General features: G+C 38.9%; 1 protein-coding gene across 2 annotated transcripts in view; it reads right to left on the reverse strand.

Moving 5' to 3' along the window:
• The window catches only part of ARHGAP21 (Rho GTPase activating protein 21), a 61,790-nt gene that overhangs the window by 14,926 nt on the left and 31,861 nt on the right, over positions 1-15,003 (reverse strand). For both annotated transcript variants that reach the window (XM_044679529.1, XM_044679530.1), the window contains 8 exons: positions 11,701-11,859; positions 11,457-11,556; positions 10,712-10,748; positions 9,837-9,962; positions 8,627-8,911; positions 7,227-7,291; positions 6,988-7,124; positions 5,665-5,807 (listed from right to left, as the gene is read on the reverse strand). In XM_044679529.1, the coding sequence (XP_044535464.1) occupies positions 5,665-5,807; positions 6,988-7,124; positions 7,227-7,291; positions 8,627-8,911; positions 9,837-9,962; positions 10,712-10,748; positions 11,457-11,556; positions 11,701-11,859 (1,052 nt within the window). The remainder of the gene's footprint in view (positions 1-5,664; positions 5,808-6,987; positions 7,125-7,226; positions 7,292-8,626; positions 8,912-9,836; positions 9,963-10,711; positions 10,749-11,456; positions 11,557-11,700; positions 11,860-15,003) is intronic.

A 15,003-nucleotide genomic window follows, 5' to 3' on the forward strand; every position in this document is an offset into this window, starting at 1 on the left:
TTTGTATTTCTCTCCTTTCACTCTTTCAACCTCTTTGGTAAATAAAAGCTATTAAAGGTCATTTTGACTTTGAGCAATAATATTTTGAATCAGTGACCACCATTACTATTTATAATTTTCATATATTTTGGTCAAACCATTAATTTTTAATCCCTACATAATACAATATTCCAGAAGAGAAGTGGAGCCAAGACGGCAGCATAGTAGTAGGAGAAGCTGAAACTGCTTTGACAATCCTTCCAAACCAATCTTTAAGAAGCACCTCAAAAACACAGGAATCAAAACCCAACAGCAAGATGGAGTAAGGGCTCTCCCACTGAACTAAACTTGAAAGGTAGGCAGAAAGAGTTCATTTTATTTTTTTTTATTAATTTATTTAGAATATTTTCCCATGATTATATGATTCATGATTTTCCCCTCGCCTCTTCCCTCCCCCCCTCTTGGAGCTGATAAGCAATTCCACTACATTATATATGTATCATTATTCTAACCTATTTCTATATTATTCATATTTGCAAAAGAGTGATATTTTAAAGACAAAACCCTAATCATCTCTTCATCAGACCACACGATCAAGAAAGAATCAATTTTTACAGGATATGAGGGAACCAGAAGCAAAAGTGCACACAGAAAAGTGTTGGCCTACTAAACTTCCCCCACTACTGCACTAGGTTCTGAGGCTGGGTATAGGCCAACTTTGGGATCCTAAGACCCTGGAAACACTAACAACAGAACACCCCACACCTGAGACCCATCCTTGAAGTCCTGGGGCCCTGGCACCAGCCCACAGTGAGGCCCGAAAAACCATAGTGTTTGGCCCTTTCAAGTCAAGAAGACTTAGCCCCAGGGCAAAATAGCTTACAGTGCAGAAGCTTGCAAACCAGAAAGCAGAGGAGATAGAATCATCAGCTTTCAGAAATCTCAGGTTACAGGTTTTAAAAAAAAAAAGGCTGGGCAAATGAGCAAAAAACAAGAGAAACACCTAACCCCTTGATAGTTTCTATGGAGACAAAGAAAAAAACAGAATTAACAGGGGATAATGAGATCTAAGCAATTACATGCAAAATGGAAATTAGTCTCAAGCTCTGGAATAACTCAAAAAAGAAATTCAAAAATCAAATAGGACAGGTTGAAGAAAAATAGGGAAAAGATGCAAGTAATGCAAAAAGAAAATAGCTTAAGAAGCAAAATTTGTCAACTGGAAAAAGTGGCACCAAAATTTAATGAAGAAAAGAATTTCCTAAAGAACAGAATTGATCTACTGGAAAAAGCAGCAAAAAATCCATTGAATAGAAGAGTGTCATGAAAACTAGAATGGTACCAATGGAAAAGGGAAATCAAAAGGTCTTTGAAGAAATTCAGTCTTTAAAAATTAGAATTGGACAAATAGAAGCTAGTGACTTCATGAGACATCAAGAAATAATAAATTAAAATCAAAAGAATGAAAACATAGAAGAAATACTTCATTGAAAAAACAACTGCCCTTGAAAATAGATCCAGGAGAGAAAATTTAAGAATTATTGGGGGACAGCTGGGAAGCTCAGTGGAGTGAGAGTCAGGCCTAGAGACAGGAGGTCCTAGGTTCAAACCCGGCCTCAGCCACTTCCCAGCTGTGTGACCCTGAGCAAGTCACTTGACCCCCATTGCCCACCCTTACCAATCTTCCACCTATGAGACAATACACCGAAGTACAAGGGTAAAAAAAAAAAAAAAGAATTATTGGACTACCTTAAAATCATGACCAAAGAAAAAAAAGGAAAAAAAAGCCTATACATATAAGAAATTATCCAAGAAAACTGCCCCAATGTTCTTAAATAAGGGTAAAATAGACATTGAAAGAATCCACAGATCACCACCTGCAATAAATTCCCAAATGACAATTTCCATAAATGTTATAGCCACATTTAAGAGCTCCTAGGCCAAGGAGTAAATATTGCAAACAGCCATAAAGAAACAATTCAAATATCATGAAGCCCCAGGCAGGATTACAGAGAGGATCTGAAGGACTAGAAGGCTTAGAATATGAAATTCTGGAAGGCAAGGAACTCAGTTTACAACCAAGAATCATCTACCCATCAAAATCAACTATATTCTTTCAGCAGAAAGTAATAATAATAGAAGATTTCTAAGGATTCCTGAAGAAAAGAGCAGACTTAGACAGGAATTTGATGTCCAAATACAAAAATCAAATGAAGTATAAAAAAGATAAATAAGAAAGAGAAAAAATTTAAGGGCTTTGATAAATTCAAACTGTTTATATTCTTATATGGAAAAAGGATATATGTAACTCTTAAAAATTGTTATCATTATCATAGTAATTAGAAGTATACATAGTCAAGAGGGTGTGGTAGTAAGCTGTCTAGAATGCTATGGTAAAAAAAACCTAGGGGTCAAAAAGAGGATTGTTCTAAGAGAAATGGGAAGAGAAAAGTAAAATAGGTTAAGTTATATCACATAAAAAGGTATGAGAGGAAGGGGGAAAATATATCTTCCCCTCAGTGGATGGGGAGGATGAGGGTGGTAACAGGAAATAATTAAACCTTACTCTCATTGGAAATGGTTTAGAGAGGGAATAATAACCAGATTTATTGGGGTATAGAATCCTATCTTAACCTATAGATAAGTAGAAGAGGAATAAGAAAGGGTAATAGAAGGGAGAGAGAAGTTGGGGGGGTGATTAAAAGAGAATACAATATTCCACTATTTATGGACTATGAAAAATTAATATGACAGATTATCTTCTCTAATATTGTTTCCAATGTCTACATTAAAATCATAAAAGATTCCTTGAAAGATTGAATAGGGATAACATTGTTTAACCTTTGAGTAATAATACCAAGGGAAGCATAAAACAAAGGTGCGAGATTGGTAGAGGAGCTTAGTGTTGTCATGAAGGGTATTAAATAAAATGCCGGGGGGGGGGGGGGGGGGGGGGGAGGAGGAGGAAGGATTTGGTATTATTGATGGCGAGATCCTTTCAGATGTGCCTGTCTATAGAAGACATGGAACTGACTGCAATTTCCATGTATTTATGCAGAATCTCCTAAGTAAGATCTCTACATTCTCAAAAAAGTGGGCTTAATAATCCACACAGGAGAAAAAGTAAGTCACAGGAGGAAGTGTCTACTGTAAGATTATAAATGATAATTCCAGAACTGATCTGAAAAACTTATCTATCAACACATTTACCTTACACAAATACTATAAAAAAACAATGAGCTGATCCCAGCATTTAATAGGAGCAGAATGGGCTGGGCTGCCTTTAGAAAACTGTTTTATACCTTCAGGTTTTCCCCTAAAATAAAATCTTCTCTTTTTAACATCAAGATTAACATCAACACCAAGTACACTGATTTCTTCCAGAAGTTAAATCAATGTAAATTAAAGGGCCCAGAAAATGCCATAGCAAACATTTGCCTTAGAAGCCAAACTTAGAAGCAATGGCTACTAAAGGCAACACCAAGTTAAAATATAAATTTGTTTGTAAAATCTTGAAAAGGATGATGAATGATTAGTAGCTGTTTTGTCTCATAAAACAACAGAGAAACAATAGAAAGTAAAACCTGTTTAAAGAAAGATGTCAAGCAACATCACCCCAAGGGCAAATTAGGATGAAAATGGAAAAAGGACTACAAACATAAAAGAGGAAATGACTGGCAAAAATTACAAGCTCTCTTATCCATCAAGGACATTGAGATCACCCCACTTGATCCTCAACATTGCAGAAATGGTGTTAATGAGAACAAAGAAAGGAAAAGCAGTCATATTAGGACATCCATGTAATAGAGATATCCATGGAGGATGTGAGGGGCAATGTATAAGGATCCAAAAGTTTGGAAACATATCAGACATATGGGAAAAAATCCCACTTTGTTGATTCCAAACAAAAATGATCTAGAGAGACATTTACAGTTACTGAACTAATATGCTCGTAATTTCTCACCTAAACAAAAACTTTGAGGAACTTCTATGATGAAAGGATTAGCAGGGAACAAGTGGGTTTTCACAAATTATATCTGACAATGGCACAACATCTCAAAATTAACTGAAAATTGTAGAGATATGATTCACTGTACATGCTTGTGAATTATGAAAAAGTAACTGACTCATTAAAGCCAAAAGCTTGTTGTCAAACGAGCCTATAAGGCAGCAATCTCCCACTCAGTTATCATCATTCTTTGGAAGATTTAACAGCATAACCTTGTTCAATTGCCCTTTGATATTAAACATCAAGTAAGACATAAAACAGGAGATATCTGCAGGTGAAAAGTATTTGTCAGTGTGTCAAAGGAAGTCCATTGTAGGGATCTAAGCCAAAGAGGGATTCTCAGAGGATGGTGAGGTTCTCTAGATCTTCTCCTTTGCAGAGACCATCCTGCTGAGCACAAGTCACAAGACCCTGCAATGCATCCTGGAAGAGATCTGTAATCACTCCCAGGAGTTTGGCTTAACTGTCCACACAGGAAAGGCCTAATGGATGCCCAGATTCCAATACGTGTCTGGGTAGAAGCCTACTGAACATGTCCAACAGTATTTATATCTGGGCCAGGCAACGCAAGTGGAGAGTAACTGGGCTCAGAGTTGAAAAGGAGGAGGAGAGCAGGCTAGACTGTCTTTAAGGCCTATCTGTTCAACACTCCCTCTAAAATCAAACTTACAGATGAACCTCAAATGTAGGGCAACAACGGGGACACAGTTGTAAGAACAGGCTGCAACGTGCAATCAATGGGAAGCTCCAAAGAACAGGAGCGAGGATGCAATCCATGAATCGGATGCCAGAAAGAGAAGCTGAGCTAGTTCTGGGGATGAGAAGTGGAAAGATGGGTGTTATCTGGAGAGTGAGGAGAGTCTCTAGCATTTTGGGGGGAACCCCCTGTGGAGAATTTTAGGAAGAAATCTTCAGAAGTCACATAGGCTGAGCAGGCACAGTGGGGGTTGGGTTGCAAATTGCATCCAGGAAGGAATTCCCCAAATGATGAGATTTTTTTAAATGTATGAGTACTTTTTGCCTCAAAACAGCTCAAGTGCCAACCTAATGCAGCATGAGGACTTTCCTGATTCCTTCAATGGCTATGCTGGGATTACTTTTCTCCAAAAGCATGTTGCTGTCCCTGTGAGAATATAAGTTCTCTGAGGGAAGGGCTGTTTTCTTTTTTTGCCTTTGTACAGAGGCTAGGCACAATACTAGACACATACTGGGCATTTAAATGCAAGGTGAGAGACCGACTGATTTTGGTGCTACATGGCTGCAATTCTTAGATCACAATAAATCTCTGAACTTCTGAAGTTAAGGAACATCCAAAGGTCAACAACAGAGTATGCTGAGGATGAGTACATCATAACACATTACAAATCAGAAATTATATAGAAGTTATATTGAAAATGACATGGGAGAAAACATGACCAAAAAAATGAATGAGTCACTGAAGTGAGGGCAAAGAATTACCAAGGGACGCCGGTGCTCCCACAAAATGTGAATAGGACAAAAGTGAGGGGCCCTGGCAGGTGTGCATCCACCTGCCAGGGGCAAACTTATGTAAAGACATGGAAAAGAGGCAGGGTAGGCAGAGACTGTTCTCTGTATTACTAGAGGGGAGTGCCCATATTGATGAGATTAAATATGCCCTGAATTAATGGGCCCTAAGCAAGGCTTCTGTCTCCTACCCGGTTGGTATGAGCCGGGGGGCAGTCATCCAGTCTGACACCAAAGGTTCCCATGGCAGCTGGCTTTTTCTCAAACGTTTTCCTCATGATGTTTGGAATGCCTTTTCTCCATGTGCCTTTGTCTTTTGGAGGACTCGTGTCATCTTTGGTTATTGTTGGAAACAAGGAGGTGATACATTGAGAAAAAAACAAACAAAACAAAAATTTTTGAATCATAATTCAAATACATGGACCATGTTGGCTTAATTAGGATCCCTTTAATATAAAAATATGATGCACTAATTAACAATGTTGCAATTCATCCTATGCCATCTCCTCTTGTCTTTCATTATGTCTTCTATGAGTTTCTTTTAATCCCTTTATGTACTATATTGAATTTTTCAATGAAATTTCACAAATGTTCATAAAGTACCTATTATAACTAAGGCACTCTGTAAGAGATAGAGGAATTCTTTAAGTATGCTAGATCCATGATCTTATACTCAACACATCTCCTAAGTTTTTAATGCTCCTCTATTTGTACTATTACACACATAGGGGTATATGTCTGAGTACATGTGCTAATAGTCCAGTCTTACTTTTTTAGACTAGATGAGTGATGTTCAGTGGACAGAATTTATTCCAGAAGTACAGATTCCTGCTTTGAAACTCACAGAGCGTTCACAGGGCTGCTTGTATAACTCAGAGGCTAAGAGCCTTGCCCAGGGTCACATAACAGTTTATTCCCTGCTGCCTCTCCTTTTTCAATCTAAACAGAAAGATAAAGGGCTAGGTAATATGCTGGGGGGCTTCCAGATTCTCATTCTGGATAACATGATCCTGGTGTTTTCCTGCTGAATTGGTCTTAGTGAGAATTTATTAAAGGGCTATTTAAATTATTTATATTAAGAGAAGATGGAGCTTGAGATGACTCAATTCCAAAGTAGATCTCTTTAAGTAATAGACTAGCCTATCTAATTTATGACTTATGTTTGTTTCCGGATTCTGGCTGGCTAGGTCTAGTTTCTATATAAAACAATAGGTGTTAGAAATGAATTGTGTACTTGCATTTTTGAGGAATACGCTTTGCTTTCTTTTTTTGTTTTGTTTTTCCAACATATACTATAAATCTATGTCTTTTGGGTTTAAACCTGAAGCAAAAATACCCCTGAATTTCACTGTCTCACTAGGTTTATGGTTCTTCAGAAGGTAGATAGAGCTAACTTTCTTAGAATTGGTAGAAAAAGGATTTACATCTTTAACATTAAGACATTTTTCGAACTTGATACATCAAGAGTCTCAGTCACAGAATGTATTCTCTACCTATTCAATAAAAATGTATACCTTTACTGAGGAGTTTTCTTTCTGATTCCTCTTTGGGAGAGTGTGGACTCTGAAATTTTGGTTCTGATTTAGTACCAAGGAGAGTTTGCCTGATACTGAGGCTCTGGCGAGGAGTTTTTGGCAGCTGGTCTGTTTTGCTGAAGGAAGAAAATAAGTAGTCAACATTCCATGGCTTTTTCTCCAAAATTTGTCTCTGTCTCTTCCAAATCAATCAAACACTGGCAGAGTGGGTACCTTACCTCATCAGGTTACTATATTCCTTTATCCTCCGGCTGATTAGATCTCTGCTAGTAGCTCCAGTATCCTATAAAACAATGGAGGCTGGGATTGGAAAAGCAACTTTATCCAAGTGCCCAGTTTTTAAAAGTCATGTCATAAGCAAGACTTCATATTTCTTCTCTGGAACACTTTTGGGCTTGAAAGAAATTAATAGGACCCACAAATATGCTTGTCAGAGAGGTCTGGGATTATAGAATAACTTTGAAATAAGATAATTGGGGGGGGGCAGCTGGGTAGCTCAGTGGAGTGAGAGTCAGGCCTAGAGACAGGAGGTCCTAGGTTCAAACCCGGCCTCAGCCACTTCCCAGCTGTGTGACCCTGGGCAAGTCACTTGACCCCCATTGCCTACCCTTACCACTTTTCCACTTATGAGACAATACACCGAAGTACAAGGGTTTAAAAAAAATAAATTAAAAAAAAAAAAGAGAGAATTGGGGAAATTTTGATCTAAAATGGAGAAAGTTAAGCCTGTTTTCATATGGAGAATTTGCCACATACCATTCATATACATTTTATCTCACAGAAACCCTATTTGTGTCTTGAAGAATACCGTGGTTTTTTAAAATATGGTAGAGCATGGAAAGGAATGTAGGAATAACATATGGATAGTAAGTTGGATTCTCATACTCCTTCCCTACAGGACACTGGGCAAAGAACAAGAGCTCCTCTGAGTAGGATTTGAGTAGGAGAAAGAAATCCTAGACAAGCTCTTCTTCTCCCTGCCTTCATCTTGCAACAGTCAATAAAGTAGGAGCAGGCAGGCACCTGAGGCACCAGATGGATGTCTGCCTCTTGCACCAAGTTTTTCTCATTGGGGGTATTTGAATGTGAGCTGTGATCATTCTACCCCTGCCAGATAATAATGTGAAAGGGTATAGAACACTTTAGTGTCAGGTTTCCAAGAAGTCCTGGTCCACTGGCAGAACTCTATTAATGGTCATCACCACAAAGACACAAAAGTGCATTTTCAAAGTGCCTTCCTGTACGTCATCTTGAATATGTATCTTAAATGATCTGAAGGTTTATTATGTGAAAAGGGGTGGGTGGGAGATGTAGAACAAGGTCCAACAGGTGTGTTCTATACAGGGAGAAGCCTCCCAAACATGAAGTATGCAAAAAAGAAATGTTACCTGGGAAGAAAATGGGTTCCTGTCAAGGAAATGTTGTCAGGGACGTTATGGTGGAAATTCCTCCCCTCAGATCTAAACTAGATGAGATAATCTTTGAGGACCCTCCCAACTCTTGGGATTCTATAAGCATCCTTGTTCCTTACAAAAATGAAGTAACGCTCTTCACATCAGAGAGAAACATAGGGACAAGGATGTCCAGATGGAGACTGTGGGCCTCTCTCAGAACCCACCTCCTCACTGAGGCTGCTGCTTTCCTGGATGGCCTTGATCCAGGCCAACATGTCATCTCTGTCTTCAGCTTGAAACAGGTACTCACAATCCGAGGTAGTAAGCCTGAATACATTTTTCCTCTTGGTTTCACTGTAAGAAATATCTATCAAGCATGCGTTTACACTGATAGGTTGTTCTTCCTCTGATGGAGTAATTTGTTCCCGTTTATCTTTGTGCAAGTAAAGCGAATGGCCCCGAAGAACAACATACATCTGTTTCCATGGCCGAATGCTCCCACCAACTCGCTGGAAAACATAACCAGTGCACAGAAGACAGAGACTTGAGTGTTTGTGCATAGCTGCTCATAAAAAGTTACAGACACTAACTCAAAAAGTATTCTCCTTTGGATAATAAAAATAACAATTCACCTTTATATATGAGAATACATCTCTGAAGTGCTACATAAATGTGAGCTAGTATCCCTACTTCTGAGGAACTAGTAATCTAGTTGGGGAAATATAAATGAAAAAACTATAGAGTATAAACATAGTACAAATTACACAAAAATATGGAGACAATAAAAGATATGGAGGCAGTCAGAATGAACTAGGATTAGAAGAGGATTATTTTGGGTTTTTTGGTGGGTTTTTTTTTTTTTTTGAGGAATTAAGGACTGAGAAATCTTGAAGCCTAAGATGGATTGAAGTATTCAGCTTAACCCAGTATTTAAAATATACTATGAACAAACAATATGATTGAAAGCAATGTTCAGTAGTTTTATATTATAGCAAATTATATCTTAAATGCACAACAAATTTATTATGTTGATCTTTTAAGATATTTAACACTGAAAGGCACTTTACTTATGATTAAGTTGGCTAATGGCCACTTAGAAAGTTTTTATAGTGAAGTTTTCTGTGAAGGGTATAATATCTAGATAAAAATTAAATACATTTAATTTATAAAGAAGTGAAGTTATGGCATATCTAAACTAGAAAGGATTAAGAGCCTTGTAATGCAAATAATAAAAAATGAATATTTTTAAATGTCTATTACACAAACTAATAAAAACTGATTAGAGCAAAGAAACATTCCTTCCTTTCCAGAGACTTTGCAATTATATTCCCCTAACATCTGGACAAAAGTAAAAATTAAAAATCAGTAAGAATGTTTTAATTTGCCATGTGTTTAATTGGTTTGGACATAAAGAATCGCTTTAAAATTTAATACCTTCCCCTTATCAGTGACAAGCTGTCGAAAATGGAGCCATCCTTCCTTGGCTGCATCACTGAATACCTCAGAAGAGGAATCTTTTCTGGACCCAGAGTCTTCTGAAGATTTCTGGCTGTCTAAGACCTATAGAAAAGAAACAACAACAAAAAGCCAACCCAAGATGTCTTCTATTTTTTCCTTTAAAATAATTTGTATGAAGAAGTAATCTAGGGATATGAATTAAGGAATCTTCAGTACTCAGTTTTCAAATTCCTTCAGAGTGATTTCAACTTACTTGGTTAGACCCTAATGAACATCTTCTTTATAGTCTCTTTAGCAATTGCTAATCATTAGGTAGTTTTCTTCTCCTTTTCTCACTAACTCTAGTGATCACCCAAGTAAGGACTCATTCTCTGCAATTTATAGTTTTAGAGGGTTCCCTAGAGGATGGGGAGTCAAAGTGGAATTTATTTTTGAACTGAAGCCCTCAGAAAATATCTTAATAAAAACAAATACATTTGGATAGCAAGGTTTTTGATAGTGTAATAGAAAAGCAGCAAAAATGGTGAATTTCATTGCTATCAAGATTTTACTTCTAAGTTTTGTTTTCATATTTAGTTAAAATAATTTAGGGATATTTGGAAGACTTTTTGAGGTAACATATGTGACAAATATGTATTTTATAAAAACTAGATGATGAGTTGATCTTGCATTTGCTATTGTGTAATCTGCGGGGGGGGGGGTAATTAAAGGAAAAAAATTCAAAGTATTTAAGTATTGGTATAAGTTGATTTCTTGCATACATAAACCTTGATAAAAATGAGAGTGCTATAGTAATCAAAATTAAACAGAATCACAGCTACAATATGTTTGAATATAAAAAAAATACCTACCTTGATTCCCTTCAAGCTAGACACATGTTTAAAAGACCTGTTGGGGAAATAAAAGGAATCTAAATGTGCGTAACAAATACAAAATAGTACTTCAAATACAAAAGGGTATTTCCAATGTGTCATATGGGAGAGCTAACATTCAATAAAAAGTTGATTTAATATTCTAAAAGAATTTTTTTAAGGATGAAAACACGATTACAGAGGTAATCTCCCAGTTTTGTAAACTGATCTTTCTTAATTGAAATGATACATTAAGAACCCCAAAGAGATTAATTAATAATAGATTAATAACTGGAAATAATATGAGAGTGGCCATCAGGATCCTGTGTGCCTTACTGTCATTTAAAGTTGTGTGTTCCAGGGAGAATGAGAAACAATAGCAGTTATCTCTCTATTACTTTAAATAGTACCTCATAAGTAACTACTTCATCCTCCTTGATAGTCCATTTACTCTTTCTTTCTAATCTATTCAATGGAGAAGCATCAGGTAAAGAGTTTAAAATCCACAATGCAAGAAGAGTCTCTAACATATAATTCAGACTAGGAAACTTTTTAGGTGCACTTAAGGGACCACATTAAAGTCAGTTTATTCTGTACATATTCTGATAATTAGGCGTGACTTCATTTTTCAGACTTTTATAGATGCCATATATAAGAAAAAAACAAATGGAACACCTCAGAATGCTCCTGCACCAACACACACACAGAACATGTGAGGGACTCACAAAAAACAGCCAATCCTCACCCCTTTGCCTCTTCTCGGTAATCATCGAGGCCTTCGTCGTAGGACTTTGATCTCTCTGCTTTTGAGTTGCGCTGGCCATCTAGGATAGGCCCAACAGATCCTACACAAAAAAGTGAACACTCAGATGGTTACGGTGGGGTTTTGAGATTTGTTGCGACGACAATCAAGTTATAAAATATTATGGCCTCTTAGATTAACAACTGAGGTTAGAATTAGGCCTAGACATTCACTACTTGATACTTACCATGGTCGTGTGACAGCTGACGTCGAATTAGAGGCGCCGAAGTGGTAAGGCTGGGAGGAATCGTTGCTATACTGGGCACGTGAGTGGTGGAGGCCGAAATGACAGCAGAAGCAGGAATGTGTGCGATGTCATGATCAATGCTTGGGCTGGTGGGCTCATCTATAAAGTAATACAGTATATTAACCTGTTAAATGGTCTCATTAACAGATCAGAAACTAAAGAAAAATTTGGCAGAGTTTCTAGGTACCAATTTTAAAACTGGATTAGCCAGTTATGAATCAACTTGGGGGAGGGAGTGGACTTGATCTTATTCCCTAGTAATAGTTTAGTAAAGAGAGGAACCAATGAAAACATAAAGCATGATCACCCTTACAAAAAAACAGCAATTCAGAACATTAAATTGTATCAAACAGATCTCTACATAAAAAGAAAATACTTATCAAAGTAATTAGTTTAGAATCTCTACTGCAACAATTCAATTTGAAGTTCAACTCAATAAAAAAAAAACAGTATATGTGTTTCTTTGCTCAGGAGGAAAAAAAAAATCAGCAAGTAAATTAATATAATGACACTAAAAAAAAAATCCTCACTTTCCGTCTTATAATCAATTCTGTGTATTGGTTCTAAAGCAGAAGAGCAAATAAGGCCCGGGCGTGTGTGCGTGTGTGCGTGTGTGTGTGTGTGTGTGTGTACATCTTCTTTGATCTAAGAATCATTCTAATAAGAGATACAAATTCTAAGCAAGCAATAAAAATCTGCTTCTGAGAAATTTCAAGTATACTTCATACAACTGAGAAAGGAAAACAACCATATTTCCAAACATGTACAACACATACACACACATGCAGAAACAACATTATGAGCTTATTAATTATTAATTTGAGGCAATTTTATTGTATTTGTTGAAATGTATTTTCTATACTTATTCCTTACTTTAAAAATCTCAAAAATTCCTCTTTACATTATGGATTTTTGTAGTACCTTTTAAAAAACCCTTACCTTCTATCTTAGAATCAACATTATGTATTGGTTCTAAGGCAGAAAAGCAGTAATTATAAATTATAAATTATAAATTAACATGACATTGTGTGGTCCTTTTATGTATTTTGTTTCACATTCCTCTCTTAAACGTTCATCTGATTCCTCGGCCCTCTGCAGTCTGGACTGCTCAGGGCGCCAGGAGGAGAGGAGGTGACTGCCTCAGAGCTGCACTGCTAGGATGTGTCCGAGGTGGGGTTGAAATCCAGGACTTCCTTGCTTCAAGGACGCCCCATCCAGTCCAGCACATGGTCTCTCATGGAATGTTAAAGGGCCTATTTTGACTCTACTCTGTGTAGGAGCATGGTAACTGCTGCATGATACAGGGTCATAAAGTCGGTATCCTTGGAAATGAACTGAGAGCACCAAGTTTAGTCTGAAGTATTCAAGAAATATCATATTCAAAAGAGTCACCAGCAGAACACAAAAGAGCTCAGGAAAAAAAACCTGCTATGCGGTGTGACACCTCATGTTAGAGTGTAGCCTCAGCCCAGAGACCCCCGTGGAAAGGCATCGAGGCGCCCGGTACGCAGAGCCCCTTCCCCTCCTGCTGACGTTGGCTAAACCCTAAGCGGGCAATTCTGGTCACGGGGCTCAAAAATCAATGAGAAGGGGGCTTCCTGGTTGGGTTTGGGAACAAATCCCAAAGCACAAGGAGCATCTAAACAAGTTCTAAATGTTCTCCCCGCTTCAGCTGGATAGAATCCATATATCTTGACCTCAGAAATCACGGAATGTGGCCAGCACAAAAATTCCAGGTTACTCCTGAAGGAGAGGGGCCCCGGGCGGGAGTCAGTGCCCGGAGCTCAGGGCCCTTCCCCCTCTCTGACGACTCTGCAAACTCCTCTGGGCCTCGGAGAGGTCCCTGTAAAAGACCCTCTCAGGTCAGCTTCTGGCTTTCAAAATGGGAAAAAGCAGGAGACGCTCGTGCCTAGACTTCTCTAAGGAACCTAACGTTGCTCTTTCTTCATTAGATCGGTCTCCCAGAAGACCGTAAAGAACTGCCCAAGCCCGACCTCCTGGAGATGGAGCCTTGACTTGGGCACTATGAAGTCAGGGCCAGCATGATGGGGAGTGGGGGTGGGGCACAAGAACCCCCCTAGAATTCTACCTTTACAAGAACCACTTTGGGTCCCTGGCACTGGGACAGGGTCAAGCGGCCAAGGAGGAGGGGCCGGGAAGGAGATCCTGTGGGGTAGCCCCAGGCACGCGTGCGTGAGGGGTCCTGACCATGCACAGTGAGCCAAAGGGACGATGGACCGTGGCCAGACCTCTCTGTGAGCGAGGCTCTCCAGGGGGAGGAGAGCTCTCCTTGTGCCCCCCACCCGTGAGCTCAATCCTACCCGTGAGAAGCGGGAGGAGCTGGCAGCAGGGGCTCCCGGGGCTGGTGGGCTGGGCCCAGCCCCTCTGCTCGGGCGTTACGGCTTCCATCACGGCCCTCCATTGGAGCGGGGCTCCCGCAGGTAAGGATGACCAACTGGCCCAACTTCTCAAGGGACTGGCAGTTGGGGGAGGCCCCAAGATTCCATGGGCCGGGCCAGGACGCACCAGGGTGCCTCAGGCTGAGCCTGTGCACAGGGAAAGGACGCACGTCTGTGGTGGGGAAGGGAGAGGCACGCAGGGCAAAAGAGTCCTGACCTCAGTTCCTGTTCACCAGCTGGACTGCAGGAGGGAGAACTGAACTAAATTCTGAAATGAAGCAGAATTTCTGGTTTGAAGAAATCTGACACTCAAATCTGGTTTTCTGATAACTGGAGCAAAATCTGCAAAGGTTCATTTGAGGAGAAGACCCTAGAATGGGCCAGTTTATTTACGCTGATAAAATCTAGAGAAATTTTTCCTTCTACCACTGGTCACATAGAAACAACTGATCTGAACTGAACGATTCCTAGCGTGCCATTTCTGGATGACACTTGGTGAGAGGGGGTGTGTACTCTCAACTAAGAAAGCTGTCTCAAGCATTCCATAATGAATATTTCTGCAAATTTAGAATTTTCCTTCAGATAATCTGGATCAACTATGACAAACACAGAAGTAGTATTGCCTACAATGACATGCTCCCCCCCCCATTAAAGGCAGGTGAGTACTTATGGGTCACAACTTAGACATTTTTTTCCCTTTTGTACTTGGTGAAAATAAAAGATATTGTTCAAATTTATCTCAAAATATTCTGAAAAATGTTTCTCACACCGTCCTGAGATAAATAAACTTTCAAAAACAGTAATCCCTCTGAAAGGTTCAGTGGGTTTCACAATAACAGCTCAT

This window comes from Gracilinanus agilis, chromosome 5 (genome assembly GCF_016433145.1).
Source record: "Gracilinanus agilis isolate LMUSP501 chromosome 5, AgileGrace, whole genome shotgun sequence".
NCBI lineage: Eukaryota > Metazoa > Chordata > Mammalia > Didelphimorphia > Didelphidae > Gracilinanus > Gracilinanus agilis.